The 18,372-nt window shown below is 42.5% G+C and overlaps 1 protein-coding gene and 1 long non-coding RNA gene across 4 annotated transcripts in view; one reads left to right on the top strand and one right to left on the bottom strand.

Annotated features, from left to right (window-relative positions):
* The window catches only part of Eif3a (eukaryotic translation initiation factor 3, subunit A), a 37,056-nt gene extending 28,356 nt beyond the window's left edge, over positions 1–8,700 (bottom strand). The window contains exon 1 of one of the 2 annotated variants that reach the window (XM_063282821.1): positions 1,708–8,700. In XM_063282821.1, the coding sequence (XP_063138891.1) occupies positions 1,708–1,756 (49 nt within the window). In that variant the 5' untranslated portion in view covers positions 1,757–8,700. The remainder of the gene's footprint in view (positions 1–1,707) is intronic. The other variant, NM_001047087.2, reaches the window with a different exon arrangement.
* Positions 2,438–18,348, top strand: LOC134485268 (uncharacterized). 2 transcript variants are annotated; one of them, XR_010063332.1, is made up of 2 exons: positions 2,438–2,575; positions 17,736–18,348. It is a non-coding gene; the product is annotated as an uncharacterized LOC134485268 (long non-coding RNA). The 2 variants fall into 2 exon arrangements; XR_010063333.1 differs by lacking the exon at positions 17,736–18,348 and adding an exon at positions 10,034–11,593 and having other exon boundaries at positions 2,442–2,575.
* The last annotated feature ends 24 nt before the right edge of the window (positions 18,349–18,372 follow it).

The following is an 18,372-nucleotide window of genomic DNA, read 5'->3' on the forward strand; positions in this document are numbered from 1 at the left end:
TAATGGGGCTGCACCAAGAAGTCACTACAGGTCTTAGGTAAAATGCACCAACAAGACCTAAGTTAGCCACACTGTACCACAAAGTACTACCCTACTTTGCTGATACTTTCCCCAGATTACTCATCATTAAGCAAGTCAACTTAGAAACTGTGAAAAGGAATTTAGAACACATTATGTAACCTTTCTGCTTTAAAAAGTTATTGAAATATTAACCAAGTTCACATGAAGATTCCAAACAGGAGAGAAAAATAGGGTCAGCATGTTACTATGTATGTATGTAGGCCAAAGACTGTAGTGCTTTAGCTAGACTACTATGGGGAAAATGACTGCTGCTGAATGTTACAGCTTAAACATATATAATAGCTATACTTAGTATGTCTGTCCAATTCCATTTTCAACACCACAACGTGATTCTAAGTTTCAAAACATCAAAAAGTCCTAAATTAGCTACAGTTCTAATTTCAATAATAAATTAGTGCTAGCAGTATTAGGTTATCCACGGTGCATTATTATTCTATTCCAGATTGCCTCCACAAAATAAAAAATATAAGTATGCAGCCAACACATCTTTATTCCTGACAAATTATCAGCAGTATTCTTTTGTAAGTTTTGACTCAAATGGCCTTTTCATAAAATGTGGCTTCCACTTCTAGTAATCTTGCCAAACACAAAACCGGCAACATAAATGGTTTATGTTTGGACTGGAGGAGTTAAAAGGGACACAGATACATAATTATCAGGTTTTATTTTAAAAAACAAAAAGCAGTTTTTAAAGGTCAGATCAGATATATGCACACGACTTTTCCACCACAATATCAGAGATCCGGGCAAGTCTTTCCTGCAAGTGCCAGGCTTAATTAAGCACACGTATGGAAATAGAAATAGCACTCAGTGGCACTGCGGTGGAAGGAAAAAAAGACAGAAGAGAAAAAGGGGGAAAAAAAAAAAACCCGAACTGGATATCGAGAGACCTTGATCTTAAGTTTCCTGACACTTCCAAGTGACCTTGGGGGAAACCACTCTTTCTGGAGCTTGTCTGGGGAGGATCATTTTTAAATCCCTAAAGAATATTAACTTTTAATGATTCGAAATACTTTCGAAATGACCCTTATCGAATCGTGGGGAGGGAAACACCACACAGGAAACAAGTTAATGGAGTAGAGGCCTGAAGTGCAAACTAGTAGTGAGGCAAGTAGACCCTGACCCAGAAGGCCTCCGCGTGGGATCTGGAGCCAGACGTGCCGGAGAGGTGGGGTGGAGGTAGACTAGCCGGGCTCCCGACCCCGGCGGGAGGTGGAGCTGAGGTTCTCGCGTGCATTGTCCCCGGGAGGGAGCCATGTTTCCTCCTCCCGGCACTCCCAGATGGCGGCAGGGAGCGCGGGGCTTCCCAAGCAGTCCACGGTCTGAAAGGCCAGCAGGAGGCCGATCGTGGCTAAGAATCGCAAGATCAGAGAGATCTGACCCGCGGGCCGTGGCCCTCCGACGCAAGCCTTGGGCCGCAGCCAGTGGACACACACGGGAGCGACGGTTCCTGATCCGCGCTTTCCGCCGCGGCCCGCTTGAGTAGGGAGGCCGTGTGAGACATGGCCGGGTGGCGGCGGCCGTGACCACTGGCCTCCACAGCCCGGGTGCGGGCAGCAGGAGGGGGCCCTCGAACTCCCAGGCCTCGGGCCAGCCCTGCGCGGCGCGACCCGCTGCCTTACTCACCGTTGGCGCGCTTGAGGGCATTTTCCGGCCTCTGGAAATAGGCCGGCATCTTGGCGGTACGCTCAGTTCACCCGGCGTCAGCGAACTCCCTAGTGGCCTGGACCGGGAGAGGAGGCGGAGGGGAACTAGCGCGAGCTTCCACGCGCCTCGCCAGCAGTCGCCCGCGCCCAGCCGGCCAGAGACGGAAAGGAAGGAGCCACGTGATTCCCTCGCGGCGGCAGCGCCGCCGCCCGAGCCCCGGATGTAAGAGGCAGGCCTTTGCGCATGCTCCGCCTTTCTCTGCGCGCAGGCGTGCTGGCGTCGCGAGCGTGAGCTGACGTGGCGATGGGTGCCGGGCAGCGAGAACAGTTGTGTTCTTTGGGTCGCGGGAGGGAACCCCAAGAAGTTTTCTCCGGCCACCACTGCTCCAGCGGACATAGGGTGGGAAAGGAAAATCTGCGGTCAGATCTGCGACTAAAAAAGGCAGTGTCTACAACAGTCATTCCCAAAATGACGTGCGCAGAATCTGGCCGCGTTAAGGTCGCAACGGCTGTGCGGAGACATCGCCTGGAAAGGTTCAAAATACTTAACGGAAGTGCTGAGCCGGTATCGCTGTCCAGTGGTGTTCGTTGCTAAGAAATAGGGCACCAGTCGCTTAACTGACAAGGAAGGGGAGGGAACAAGCAAATAATAAACAGAGTTATTTGGTATCCTTGTAGGGTTAGCGTCTCAAGGATTCCTGAAAGAAGACGAGCAGGGGCAGAGCCACCTCCTTTGAGTAGAAGACCCAGGAACACAGATAGAACCGTCTTGTATAGTGTTTGAAAATACGCGAGTGTCATCGATTTTTACATACAACTCACGTCACAAATACAAGAAATGCGTGTTGGTGAGGAAATGGCTTACTGCAAGCCATGTCTTTTATTGCTACCTAACAAATTTAGTGTTCATAGATTAATTACTATGCTTAGAGCTTGAAAGCCATTTAAAACCGCGTCGAATTCTGAGGCTCTTGGTAGGAAATTAACTTGAGTTCAGGGCTGCAGATGTAAAGTGGCTGAGCGCTCCTCTATCACGCACAGGCCCATAATCCCTGGCACCACACAAAGGTTCAGAGAAAATTCAGAAGGAAATGAATAAATTATTGCAAGTTCATTATATATTTTACAATAATATGGGATATGTAAATTAGTGAGATAGTGTATCAATGAATGAGGAAACCTTAAAAAGAAAAGTAAAACCTTAAGCTCAGTGGGAACCCACACCTTTCATCCCAGCACTCAGGAGGCAGAGAGAGGCAGATCCCTGTGAGTTCGAGGTCAGCCTGGTCTATAGAGTGAGTTCTACACAGAGAAACCCTTTCTCGGAAAAACAAATTAAAACTATTTTTAAGCTATTTAAAGGTCTGAAGAGATACTAATCTTGCAGAGCACTTTAGTTCAGCTCTCAGCACCCACGTTAGGTTGCTCATAACCACCTCTAATTCTAGTTCCGTGCGTATCTATCATCTCTGGCTTCCCCAACACTTACATTCACATGAACATACCCAAAGACACAGACACATTAAAAACAAAGAATACTTTAAAGTTGATTTCAAGAGTTCTTCCTCCAGAATACTTAGACCATGCTAAATGCACGAACTTTCACCTCCAAAAGCAAGTACCAGACAGGACTGATGTAAAAGAACATCTAGTGTTACAAGCTTTAGCAACTGTTTTATGGGCATGATCAAGGGACTTCTTTGTGTATATTATAATTAAGTCAAATTTTAAAAGTCAAACATAAAGAGCAAATGGTTCCTTCTTGAAGTTTTTAATTACATAATAGGCTAAAGAAAGATGCAAACAGTAAAATCAAAAGAAACTTGGTCTAAATATCAGAAAAGGCTTTCTACACATTCTCGATTCCTTTATTACATCAGAAAATAGTAAAAATAGGAGCTGAAAAAATGGCTTAGCAGTTAAGAGTACTTTCTGTTCCTGAAGAGGATCCATGTTTGATTCTAAGCTTCCATAAGGTGGTTTATAATCATCCATAACTTCAGTTCTAGGGTATCTGACACTTTCTGACCTCTACAAGCAACAAGTGCACAAACATTCAAAAGGCAAAATAGTCATAAAAGTAAAATGGGTTCAGCATTACCTATGTAGTAGGCCCACAGTCAGATAAGCACTAGAAAATTAAAAAAATGAAGTGAAATGAAATATCTCTCATACTGATAATTTTCCCTTCATGTTATTTAAAGCATAAGAATCATTGGTGATGTAATAGCCAATGATCATGTAAGTGCATTAAAAAGAATGAGACAAATTAATTGTATACAGTGGCTGGTATCTGGTCCAAGCCACTCAAAGCCTAAGACAGAAAGATCACTAGAACCTCGGAGTTCAAGCCAGCTGAGCAATAAACAAGACACCATCTCCAACAATTACTTAGAGTCTGGTACTCTTTGTTAATGAAAGTAATAATGTTGATTACCAGGGGTAAATACATTCCACCAACAGGTTTTTGGTACCAGTTAGCAGCCATAATGTTGAGTGTTAGAGATGTTAAGATTCTCAATGCTTGGGGTTGGGGATTTAGCTCAGTGGTAGAGCGCTTGCCTAGCAAGCGGAAGGCCCTGGGTTCGGTCCCCAGCTCCGAAAAAAAAAGAAAAAAGAAAAAAAAAAGATTCTCAATGCTTCCTTTCAAAGAATTAATGATTCCCTGATAAAAATAGATGTTTATACAATGAAAATCAAGATAGGATCTAGTTGGACCAAGAGAAAAGCATAATTATCTGCTGATTAATGCTCATTTATCAGAAAACAACCATTCAGGCCTGGTAAAGGTTGAAGGATTTTTTTTCCTTCTCAAGTTACTTCTTGTACTTCCTGTGATAGTTTCTCAAATACAATGCAGGGGGTTTTTTGAGAGGGGGTTGGTTTTTCTCTTGTTTTACTTTTGAGATAGATCTCACTGGGCAATGAAAACATTCCAAACTGGCCTAGAATTTTCAATTCCCCCACCTTAGCCTGAAGTGTGCTCAAACAACAGGCATGAACCAACATGCCTAACATCACATTTATCATTTTATTTTCAAAAATATAACAATATTCTTATAAGCTTACAGACTATCATTCAGAGTAATGCACTCATTCAACAAATCTTTATCAAGTGTGTACCATGTGCCAAGCATAACAAATATACATTTCTGATAGGTGTGAGGGTTACAACAGTAAATAAAATAGTCTAACTTCCTAATTTGGTAGAGTCCTAGGAAGAAGCTGTACTTTATTCACCATAATCTCCATGAAGACAGACACCACTGCAGAGCAGATTCTCCTATCTGCTCCAGGCCCACATACTGTATCTTTCAGTGCCCTAAAAGGCCCTGCCCATCTCCTGCATCACATCACTTCACTAGGAACCAGTCATTCCATTTTATTTTATCTTATCTTATTTTATTTTATTTTTGAAACAGTCTCACTATGTAGTCTGGCTGGCCAGAAACAAGAGGTCCACCTGTCCCTGCCTCCTAAATTCTGAAATTAATGACTCCTACCCACCTAACCCTACCCTTGCCTCATTCCTTGTTTTTTTTTTTAAGATTTATTTATCTATTATACATAAGTACACTGTAGCTGTCTTCAGACACACCAGAAAAGGGCTTCAGATCCCATTACAGATGGTTGTGAGCCACCATGTGGTTGCTGGGATTTGAACTCAGCACCTCTGGAAGAGCAGTCAGTGCTCTTAACCCCTGAGCCATCTCTTCAGCCCCCATTCCTTGCTTTTAAAACCAACCTTCTCATTCAGGTTTTGCTTAAATGTCACTTCCTTCAGAAATCTTCTTTGGCACCAGATAAGGTTAGATGCCAAAACTACTTTAAACATTAGCTGAGTATGATGGCATATGCCTTTAGTCCCAGCACTCAGGAGGCAGACTTGGGCATCTATGAGTTTCAGGACAGCCAGGAGTACAAAAAGAAAAGAAAAAAAATATATGTGTATATACATATATTTATAAATATGTAAATATAAATAAAACATGTCTTATCCTTTATCATACTTAAGAATGGATAAGGATGAAAATTTTCTATAGTTCACTGGTGTATATGAATGCTTGGCAAAGCAACAGTCAGATAGGCTGTTTACAAACTAATCATGGAGGATTAACAAATGAAAATCCACATCAATATTTAAATAAGACTTTCCAGTTCTATCTGTAGGGAAGAACAAGGTTAGAAGCCCAATATATGTCATCTTTAGTTCTTAGCACATATGTCCATCTACTTCCAGTTTCCCATATGCTTAAACACAAGAACACAAAAATAAATGAAAATACAGGGGACTGGGGATTTAGCTCAGCGGTAGAGCGCTTACCTAGGAAGCGCAAGGCCCTGGGTTCGGTCCCCAGCTCCGAAAAAAAAAAAGAACCAAAAAAAAAAAAAAAAGAAAGAAAAGAAAATACAGTTTTCTCTACAGAAAGCTCCTGGATACACCAGTTCTAAGCTAAGTTCAATTGTGATTTTTCTGAGTGTCCAAACATAGTGTACTTTCCTATACCCAATTATCAACCACTTAACACAATACTTCAGGCTCCACTCAAAGTGCTACCAAATCATTCTGCCTGACTCCCCGTGTTCTTGGCCCATAACCCCATTAAATTCCATCACAGGACCCATCGCTCTGGCCACCCTGCCCATCCTACAGCCCAGTGAAAGGGCTGGCTGCGTTCCTCCTTCAGTCTACTGCCCCCAGAGGGGAGATCAGACACCAACGACTGCTTCTCAGTAATGACTCTCAGAGCATTCTCTTTCCCTCCTCCCTGAACTCTGAACTTTGAAGCTCACTACTTTCAGATTAGTCCAAAGCTTCTTATGGGATTATTTAACCGAATGTGGTAGTTGCAAAATGTTAGGCAGCAGTGAAAGGTTCCTGAACACACACAGTCAAAAATTAATTTAAAATCGAATGCATAGTAAACCTGGGGCTGCTGGCAGAGCCAGCCCATGTTGCATCATACACCCTTGGTTCTGAACATGTGCACTTTGCACATTCTTTTATACCCAACCATGAAGAAAGCCTGGAAAACGCTAAAATTAGGGCAGAGAGTTGGCCCATCGGTTAAAAGCACTGGCTGCTCTCCATCAGACCTGGGTTTGATCCCCAGCACCCACTTGGAAGTTCACAGCCATCTATTCCTCAGAGCCGGGATCTGACAGCTTTTGACTTCTTGATGGAACTAGTCACACCAGTGGTACAACACATGAATTTCATGTGGGTGAAACACATGAAATTTTTAAATGAAAAAACATTTTTAAAAGATCCGAAGTTGGGCTGGAGAGATGGCTCAGTGGTTAAGAGCACTGACTGCTCTTCCAGAGGTCCTGAGTTCAATTCCCAGAAACCACATGGTGGCTCACAACCATCTGTAATGGGATCTGATGCCCTCTTCCGGTGTGTCTGAAGACAGTGGCACTGTACTTACATACATAAAATAAATACATCTTTAAAAAAACCTGAAATTAATATTTATACAAGAAGTTTTACTTATTCATATAGGAAGTTTGCTACTCTTAAAAAACTAATAGTTTAATTACAAAAATGAAGGCTTTTAGTATTTCCTACCATCATTCCTCAGCATATATCAAATTAGTCTATCTTTAGATTGTATTGTGTTAGACAAACAAGCATATCAACCTCAGTATGCAAATTTGCTTTAATCTTTAATAAAGTGTTGAATCTATATACATACCAAAAATTGTTTTAAAGATCTTAATGATTTATCAGTTTAATTTTTATACTTATTTTATGTACTTTGAACCATGTAAAAGTTTCTCAAATGAAAGGGATCAAAAGTGGTAAAAGTTTAAGAAATCCCTCACTAGACTACCTGATAATCCTCCAAGTTACAACCCGAAACATGTATGAATCCCAGACAATGCCTTTCACCCCCAGTCTGGGGACATGTGAAGAAGACATTTAATAGAATTTGAGCCCAATCTTTGAACATGTTAGGCAAGTCCTCCAGAACTGAATTATATCCTCATCCCTCTTGATTTTTTGAGACAGAGTTTCTCTGTGTCACCCTAAACTGTCCTGGAACTCACTTTGTAGACCAGGCTGGCCTCAAACTCATGGAGATCCACCTCCCTTTCCTCCAGAATGCTGGGAGTAAAGGCATGCACCACCATGCCCAGGATCCCAACCCTCTTTTTACCTTTTGTTTTACGATAGGGTCTTCCTAAATTGCTTAGACAGAGTCTTGAACTTGCAGTCTTCTTACACCAGCTTCCTAGGTAGCTAGGATTACAGGCTGGGTTGAACTTGCTAGGGGCTAGCAAGATGGATCAGCAGGTAAAGGCTCTGTGTACAAGCCTAATCTGAGTTCAATAGACAGAACCCAAGTAACAGTGGAAGGAGAGAAACAACTCCTGTATACTGATGTCTGCACCCACACAGTAGCTTATGATAATTTAGAATTTTCATTCCTTCAAGTCTGTATCTCTAAACTAGAGAGATATGTGTGGTATATCTACAATCACAGCTACTTGAAAAGCTGAGTCAGGATTATGAGTTCAGGTCCATCTGGGCAATATAATCAAATTCTGTCTCCAAAGAACTCTGCTTCCATTTTGCTACCCCTCATCCTCTATTTCCTCCTCCTTTCCCAACTTAGATTCTCTCATTGTTGGTGATATATATATATTTTTTTCTTTTCCAACTCCTCTCACTTTATTATCACCTAAAAAACTGCAGGTCAAATCTGACCCCATACTTCTTCCTGCAACCAGAATTGGCTAGAAAAAAATATGCAGCCATGGAAACACCTCAAATCCCAAACCAGAACCCTTACAACCCCTTAGCTATTCTTTTGAGCTTCTCTAAGTCACTGCCCATTTTTCCAGCCCAGTATCTCCCACCCTGTTCCCTGCTGTGCCATTTAGCAGGTTGGCCTCTTCTGTCTGGAACCCAGCTGCCTTAGTGTTGCACAACCTCCACCCTTCCCTGCTATCTGGCTAAAACCACCCTGCATTCAAACACTTGCTCCCTCACACAGACTTGACCACTTATCCTGAGAGTGTTAGCTTCCAGAACTTGGGAGCATTTTCTCCATATTGGCTTCCAGGACCTGATTTGCACCCCACCTTGGGGCTACCACTCACCTCTCTTTGACATCTGAAATTGAACTACCCCAGGGCTTAGACCTTGAACCTCATTCTCTGATCAGGTCTCATTTTCCTTGTTTCTAGTTCACAGTTTTAGACATTATTTCTACCCTGTATGAAAAATTGCATTAACATCCTTGGATTTCTCTCCTAGGAGTTAGGCTTGCCACACCACACCTGTTTTACATACCAAATAAATGTTTACCATATTATGTACATCTAGTGTGTTACAAACTGGACTCCGTGGTCTCCTCTGCCTTGACTCTTCCTTATCATCTTTCCCAAATTAATGTCAGCAATTCTGTTCTGCCACCTATGCAGATAAAAGATGCCGAAGACATCCTTGACCCCAATTCTCTGTCTCATCTCTACATCTAATCAGACAATACATCCAATTCCATATCCTGCAGTCATCACTATTACCTCAAGATGCCCGGTTCATGTCACTGACATTTCTCTTGTAGAGGAAACAGGAACCTGCTAAATTGGGTTTCTGGTTTTACGATGATCCTTTCCTTTTACCCCCCACATATCAGGAAGGAAATTCTTGTGAAGTAACGGTGAGTTAGTGCCTGTCCCCTGATGAAGACCTGTTTTGTCATTCCAGTTTACAGTGTCTCAAAAGGCCATGCACAGTCCCTGTCCTCTACCTTATCATGTCCCCACCACCACCATTGTCACCCTTACTGTGAAATCTTTTCTCACAGAGTAATAACAATTCCCTTTCTCCTACATTTCTTAGCATCATTCTTTTATTTCCTCCATAGCATTGATCACCATCTGATTCCCAATATTTTATCCATTTATTATTGCCTGCCCCTGTAAAATACAATCATCTTGACAAGGGCCAGGTCTGTTTTATTTGCCATGTATGTGGCACCTAGAAAGCACTCAATAAGTGTTTGGTGACTTCTTAGTTGTTTAAAACAGACCTTTAATGCCAGAGTGTCACACACCGGTAGTCAAATCCAATGGAAGCTACGATGGGAGTGTAGCATGTAGCCTGGCCAATGAAACAGACTTTCCAGGGAGAAAGAGAGAAATCCTCAGTAATGACTGGCCATTTGCTTGCTGATCTCCTGTGTGATCCTGGCAGTCTCAAGGAAGCCAGTGACTGGAACAGTTCATCATTGTATGCAGGTAGTGCCTGGTCCATGGGCAAAACTCAGAAAACATTATTCTCCTGTTTTCAGAGCACCTTGATTATTCCACCTGCAGAAAAAGAAAAAAGAAAAAATATTCAAAGCCTCAGCAAGTCCAATTAAGGTTGAACTCTTCGACAAGAGTGGTGTTGTGCCTGTACCAAACAGCTAAGTGGCTATGGAACTCGGCTTCTGCTTGGGGTTTTAGGAAGTTAGTCCCAAAGCTACCTAAATGAACTGGGCCAAAACAAAATGAGTAAGACACTGAAGAGTGGTTTTCGGGTGTGGCTTCAAAACAAATATCTCTGTTAAATATGTCAAACATGATTACAAGGCTACATGAAGCCACAGGGTGTGGGCTTTCATTCTGGAGAGGTAGAGATAATCTTTATGAAGATTTCAAATTGTGCTACAGAGCAGCTTAAAGGGCACCTGTTCAGAGAGCCCTATTCTCATACCCAAATGTAAATCTGAAGGTCATTCTGTTTCTCCTATAATTTAGACATTTTTCTGTATATTTTACTGTGGTCTTAGATTTGAATTATGCTTTTTTTTTAATTTTTCAAAAGAGTGGGCTGGTGAGATGGCTCAGTGGTTAAGAGCACTGACTGCTCTTCTAGAGGTCCTGAGTTCAAATCCCAGTAGCCACATGGTGGCTCACAACCATCTGTAATGAAATCTGATGCCCTCTTCTGGTGTGCCTGAAGACAGCTACAGTGTACTTATGTATAATAAATAAATAAATCTTTAAAAAAAAAGTAACTTCTGTATGTAGCCTTTGCTGTCCTGGAAGTCACTCTGTAGACCAGGCTGGCCTCAAAACTGACAAGAATCTGCCTGTATCTGTCTCCTGAGTGCGGGTGTGAAAGGCATGCACCACCATAGCACAGCTGTAATTTAGACTTTTTAATGGTGTTCATCTGTTGTACAAAGTAAGGTGTTTCATTATGACATTTTCTTTTTCTTTTTTTCTTCTCTCGTTTCTTTTTGTTTGGTTGGTTGGCTGGTTAGCAGTTTTTGTTTGTTTGTTTGTTTGTTTGTTTGTTTCTGTGTAGACGGGGCTGGCCCGGAACTCAAGAGATCTGCCTGCTTCAGCCTCCTGAGTACTTGAGAACTGGGATTAAAGGCATGTACCTCCATCACCCAGCTACGTTATGGCATTTGCATAAGAGCATATCTCGTGCTCTGAAATAATATTACTCCCCTTCCCCTTTTTCTTTTTATATCACTAGTTTGAATTTCCTACAGAATGCTCACCATTTGGTTACCGTGTCACCAATTCTGCCCAAACTCTGTAAAGCCTTGTGTACACCTGACTCAGGGACTCCTTTAACAGCAGGTTGTAATGGTGAGAACCCCTGAGATTGCGTTGTTGGTGCCATGGTCAGGTGAAGCTCAATGGCAGACTCAGGGGCAGAAGTCCAGTTATCAACTAAGGCTTCTCATGCCAGGTGGCATGTCGCAGACTTTTAATCCCAGCATTTACCAGTCAGAGGAAGGTGGCAGATCTGAGTTTGAGGCCAGCCTGGGCTACAGAGCGAGTTTCAGGACATCCAGGACTACACAGAGAAACCCCGTCTTGAAAAACAAAATTAAAAAAAAAAAAAAGATTCTCAAACAGAGTGCTCAATAGAAAGTAGCACTAATAAATACCAAAACTAATATATCACATCTAACAAGTCATGACAAGTCAGGTTTACCTGAAATTTGGTGCAGCAAAACCTGCCAGAGGGGTTGGGGATTTAGCTCAGTGCTAACAAGCGCAAGGCCCTGGGTTCGGTCCCCAGCTCCGGGGGGAGGGGGGGCGGGGAGGGGGGGAGGGAGCTGCCAGAAATGAAGCTGGCCCTGAACACCTTCCCCTTACATAAGATGAAGGTGAAAGCCATGAAAGTAAACAGAAGAAGGATCTCAAAGAGCTTTGTGGATTCTGCCTTTTTTTTTAATTATTTAGATTATTTTATTTTATGTCTATGAGTGCTTTGCCCGAATATATGTTGTGCACCTCATACATACCTGCTGCCATAGAGGGTGTCAGATCTCCTAGAACCAGAGTTACAGATGTGAAACACCATGTAGTTGCTGGAAAAACCAGGTTCTCTGAGAGAGTAATGAGTGTTCTTAACCACTGAGCCAGCCCTCCCCCCAGAACTTGTTTTTTGAATGAGCAATTTGAATATGATCTGCACATCATAAAACCAAGAGAATTCTTTTTTTGAGCTGTTCTGTAGCCCAGGTTGGCAGTCAACCTGTCTCAGCCTCCTGAGTATTTGGGATTTCAGGGAGGGTATCACCACAAGTGGCTCACCAAGGGCATTTAGCAGCAGTCTTGGTTCATGACTTGTAACAAATGTCTTGATTGATACAAGATTGACAGAGGAAACTGGGTGCAAGTTACATGGTAATTCTCAGTACTACCCTTGTGGCTTTCCTTTAAAACAGGAAAAGAAAGTTTTTTAGACACATCACTGTAAATGATAATGTTTTTTAGAATTCTCTGAGAGAAGTAAATAAGGATCTATGGCGACTTAAATGAGAATGACCCTCATAGGCACATATGATATTTGAACATTTGGTTCTCCAGCTTGTGTGAACCATTTGGGAAAGATTAGGGGATGTGGCCTCGTTGGAGGAGGTGTGTCACTGGATGGATATTAAATTTTCAAAAGACTCAAACTGATGCTATTCTGTTTGGTGAATCTGTCTCTTCTCTCTCTCTCTCTCTCTCTCTCTCTCTCTCTCTCTCTGTGTGTGTGTCTGTCTGTCTTCTACTTCACTATTATAGACTCTAATCTTCTGAAACTATAAGCCCAATTATAAGTTGCTTTGGTTGTGGTGTTTTACCACTGGAATAGGACAGTAATTAAAACAAGATTGCAACTGGCTTTAGTTACATTTGCCTTACTAAACTTTTTCTTTTCTTTTTTTTTAGATTTATTTATTTATGTATATATGAGTACACTTGCCTGTCACTCACTGTCTTCAGACACACCAGGCAGAAGAGGGCACCAGATTCCATTACAGATAAGACACCATGTAGTCGCTGGGAATTGAACTCAGGACCTTTGGAATAGCTGTCAGTGTTCTTAACCACCGAGCCATCTCTCTAGCCCAACCTTTTTTCTTTAACACAACAGAGCTCTAAGCTGGGTTTCTGGAGAGTGTAGCAGAGCATTCCTCATGGAAAAACCTCACTGTGATAGTTATCCTCAACTGTCAACTTGACTGAACTGAGAAATGCCTAGGAGATTATAAGGCACACCTCTAGGGAGTGGAGGTGTCACAGTATTTCCAGGGATATTCGCTCCTGTGAATTCTGACCTGACCAAGCCAGCTCAGTCAGTTAACAGGTTCTCCAGCTCAGGAACAAGGATTAAAAAGAAAAAAGACAATTAGATAACATTGTAGCATGACCCCAGTCAGTTCTGAGGCTGAGGCAGGTTTATTTTTTCCTAGTCTACTTTTATACCATTTTAATTACATGCAAGTACTAAGGTCAGTTCTAGGTTAAGGAACAAGCAAGAAAATAAACACAAATAGTCAAGGAACAAGCAAGGCAATACAGTTCTGTGATCACTGTTTCTATGGTCTTATCAGGATGACAAAATAACTGAGCCTACTTCCCTGTCCTAGCCCAAAGTCATTCTCTTGCCTGAACCATACTTCTTTGTTCTGGCCTAAGATCAGACTCCTGCCTGAGCTGACTTCCCGGGCCTGGTCCAATGTCAAATTCCTGCCAAGTGACCCAAGAAGCTCTCCACACTGACCAATACCTGGATTTCCCCCTTAAGGATCAATAACATAATGGCATTATTGTGAGGTGGTGGGAGGCAGGAAGCAATGCATGGTTTGAGGAGGAAGCCTCTCATTAGGGGCATGTCCTTGGGAACTGCTCATCACCATGGCTCCTTCCTGTGTTTCCCTTTCCCTGTTTTCTAGCCCCCTTGACATGAGATGTTCTGCTCAACCATGCCTCCATGCTACGCTGATACCTCTGAAACTATGACCTGAAATAAATGATCAAATGACCTCTCCCTGTAATATTTTAGATGTTTCGGTCACACCCATGCAAAACTAAATAATATACTTAGATATGATAGAATCCAGTTATCTTTCAGGATAGATTGTCAAAGTTGACGGAACCACCTTCTCAGTACCCTTTTATGAACTCAACAGCCTTTTCAGTACCCTTCAAGGAGTTGCTATTCTGATGGCTCTGCTGACTGAAAGACCCAGTGTCTCATTAATACCAATGATAGAAACAACAATAAAAGAAGAGAACCGGGCTGGTGAGATGGCTCAGTGGTTAAGAGCACTGACTGCTCTTCCAGGGGCCTTGAGTTCAAATCCCAGCAACCACATGGTGGTTCACAATCATCGGTAATGAGATCTGATGCCCCCTTCTGGTATGTCTGAAGACAGCGACAGTGTACTTATATATAAAAAATAAATCTTAAAAAAGGAGGAAGAGGAGGAGGAGGAGGAGGAGGAGGAGGAGGAGGAGGAGGAAGAAGAGGAGGAGAGGGCTGCAGAGATGGCTCAGCGGTTAAGAGCACTGACTGCTCTTCCAGAGGTCCTGAGCTCAAATCCCAGCAACCACATGGTGGCTCAGAACCATCTGCTGTAATGGGATCTGATGCCCTCTTCTGGTGAGTCTGAAGACAGCTACAGTGTAGTCATATACATAAATAAATAAATCTTTATTTAAAAAAAAAAAAGGAGAAGAGAACCATTCTTTCCTCTGGTGGTTCCCAAATTCCATCTGTGAGAGATGAGAGTCCCTTGTACACATAACCAGACAGGTTTGGGCCATTTTCCTTTGTTTGTTTGTTTTTGTTTGTTTTGAGACAGGGTTTCTCTGTGTAGCCCTGGGTGTCCTGGAATTCAATCTATAAACCAGGCCAGTCTTGGACTTTTTCAGAGATCCACTAGCCTCTGCCTCCTGAGTGTTGGGATTAAAGACATGCACCACAACTAACACCACCTGGTGATTTGGGGCATTTTCTAAATCTATACTAAAGTCAATGGCTTCTGACTCTTTTTTGGGAATAGAGAGTGAGCAAGATGTGCCAAAAAAAAAAAAAAAAAGTTGCTATACGGTGCTGGAGAGGGGGGCAGTGGTGAGAGTGCTTGCCTAGTATACATCAGGCCCTAAGTTAAAACCCCTAGCACCAATACATAAGTAAATACTTAGCTGAGTGTGGCAGCATATACCTGTAATCCCAGTAATTGGAGGCAAGAGTCGAAAGTAATAAAAGTCATCCCCAAATTTAGTGTGGTGGTCTTGAAAACCCCTGATTCTTTTTCTTTTTCTTTTTTTTTTTTTTAAGATTTACTTATTTATTTTATGGATATGTGTACACTGCCACTGTCTTCAGACACACCAGAAGAGGGCATCATATCTTTCTACAGATGTTTGTGAGCCACCATGTGGTTGCTGGGAATTGAACTCAGGACCTCTGGAAGAGCAGTCAGTGCTCTTAACCACTGAGCCATCTCTCCAGCTCCCCAGTCAGTGCTCTTAACCACTGAGCCATCTCTCCAGCTCCAAAAACCTGTGATTCAAAGCTACACTTTTCTAAAGTGATTTAAACTTTACTGGGAGAGGTGCACAGTTAAGTGTGTTTAGCTTCCTCTGATTTCCAAGGAGACAAGAGGAGAACTGTGATGTAAGTCAGGCTGTAAGCCTAAGATGCAGAGCAGAACTGGGCTTGGAACCTAGAAAGTCTATTTCTACACCCAGCTTTATCTATGATGGAAGAGGTCCGCCTTGCAGCTAAAGGTTGGCTGGTGAACTTGTCTGGCAGGTCTGACAGCATTAAGTAATGAGATAGGGAGGAAGGAAGGGAGGGAGGAAGGCCAATTTACCAGTTTTCTACTCTCTTAGTCACTGTTCTATTGCTGTGAAGAGATACCATGAGCAAAATATTTTTTTAATTTTTTAAAAATTTATTTATGGGGTTGGGGATTTAGCTCAGTGGTAGAGCAAGCGCAAGGCCCTGGGTTCGGTCCCCAGCTCCGAAAAAAAGAAAAAGAAAAAAAGATTTATTATTTGTTTCATGTATGTGGGTACACTTGCTGTCTTCAGACACTCCAGAAGAAGGCATTGGATCCCCATTACTGATGGTTGTGAACCACCATGTGGTTGCTGGGAATTGAACCTTTGGAAGAACAGCCCATGCTCTTAACCACTGAGCCATCTCTTCAGCCCCCAAAACAGTTTTTATAAAAGAAAAATATAATAATTTTAGAGGCTTAGTCCATTATTATCCTGGCAGAGAACGTGGCAGCAGGTAGGCATGGTGCTAGAGAAGTAGCTGAGAGCTGCATTCTGATCTGAGGACAGAGAAGGGGAAACCTCAAAGCTCACCCACAGTGACACACTTCTTCCAACAAGGTCACATCCCCCCAATCCTAATTCTTTCAAATAATGCCACTCCCTGGTGATTAAACATTCAAATATATGAGCCTAGCAGTGACATTCTTATTCAAATCACCAAACCTATCTTCCCATAAATCATGCCCCCACCTCTAGCCTAGAGTCTCAAAGCATAGACTAGTCACAGCCTTCAATATTCACCCCTCTGCACCCAACACCATCTTCCTTAAATCCAGCACTTAGGAGCTACAGACAGGAAGAGCAGACGTTCAAAGTCATCCCCAGTTACGTAGAAAGTTGGAGACCAATCTGGGATTCAGAAGATCCTGACTCAAAAGAAAAAAAAAAAGAATTTTACTTAATATGTCACCAATTCTCCCAGTCCTCTAAAACCTGTGTATCCCTGCTGCAAGGAGTCTATTAAAAATGGTTCTAACATAAGCTCCAAAACAAATATCTGGTAAGTTAATGGATAGAATATTTATTCGAGGATCTGTAGGGGCCTTTTCAGCCACCATGGCCAGCATAAGGCTGATTCCACTTGAAGCAAGAGGACAGTCCAGGTCAGTTCAACATGACTCAATAGATGGTGTTGGGTCAAGTATAGTCTGACCTTTAGTAGTTTGTTTTAAGCATATTTAAGCACAATTTAGAGAATGTGACTCTTTTAAAGTCCATGTGGCATCTTCCAAAAGATAGCTTCTATAGATTGACTACATGTGACATCTCCAAGGTCTGGGGAGAAATGGTGTGGGCTCAATCATACAGATAGCCCAAACTTCCACAGGCTGTTAACCACCTCTGTACCCAGGCTTCTGAATGGAAAACAGGTTATGTGTCTTTTCTGTTGGAGAGACAACTCTTTGTGTTAAACATTCCTGATTTCCCTGGTACTTACATGTTCCCTGTGCCTCCTACAAGGGACAATATCAAGAAGTTGGAAGGTCTGTCACTCTCAGAGCTCCATCTCAGGGAACCTGTTCTTTTAATAGAGGAGGTAATGGGGAGTTGGGTGGGAAGGTGACGAGGTGGTCTTCATCATTCAGGATGCATCCTTTCTCCTCTGGCCAGGACATCACAATGGACTTCAACATTTTGGGATCGGTTCCTTTAGTTCTTTTTAGACAAACATAACGTTTTTGTAAATCCCTCACAGCAAATTACATGCTTTGTCTTAGTCAAGGTACAAAATTCAAGCTCAATGCTAGCCTGGGCTACATTGCCAGACTGTCTGGGAAAAAAATGTTTTATCAGTAAAGAGCTAAGTTGAGGTGTGTCTTTACAACTTAGAATGCTGCACGTTACCTTTCTGTCATTGTGGCCGATATATCTGAAATAAAAGGAGGAAAGGTTTAATTTGGCTCATGGCTTCTTCAGTTTCAGTCCCTGGTGAGCTGGGATCCTTTGCTCTGGGCCTGGGGTGAGGCCGGACCTTGTGATGGGGAGCATGTGGTTGAGGAGAAGAGAGAAAAGGCTGGATATGATGCGATCCTAGCATTAAGAAAGCTGAGGTAAGAGGAGCTTCATGAGTTTGAGACAATCCTGGGCAACGAAACGACTTGTAGGTCAGCCTGGGCTAGAGTAAGGACTTGCCCCCCAAAACCCATATAAATAGTGGGCTCTTAATTCTAGTACTCAAGTAGTACAGAGGTATACAGTTCTCTATAAATTCACCTCATTCACATAGCAAGTTCCAGGCCAGCCATTAAACCCTGTTTTTAAAAAGCCAATATTAATAAGTAAATAAATGTGGTTAAAAAAATGTTTAAAAGAGTACTCCCCACCCCCACCCGGGGCTGGAGAAATGGCTCAGCAGTTAAGAGCACTGACTGGGGGTTGGGGATTTAGCTCAGTGGTAGAGCGCTTGCCTAGCAAGCACAAGGCCCTGGGTTCGGTCCCAAGCTCCGAAAAAAAGAAAAAAAAAAAAAAAAAAAAAAAAAGCACTGAGGAGACTGTTCTTTCAGAGGTTCTGAGTTCAATTCCCAGCAATCACATGGTGGCTCACAAGACATCT

The sequence above is a fragment of the Rattus norvegicus genome, chromosome 1 (assembly GCF_036323735.1).
Source record: "Rattus norvegicus strain BN/NHsdMcwi chromosome 1, GRCr8, whole genome shotgun sequence".
Taxonomy (NCBI): Eukaryota; Metazoa; Chordata; class Mammalia; order Rodentia; family Muridae; genus Rattus; species Rattus norvegicus.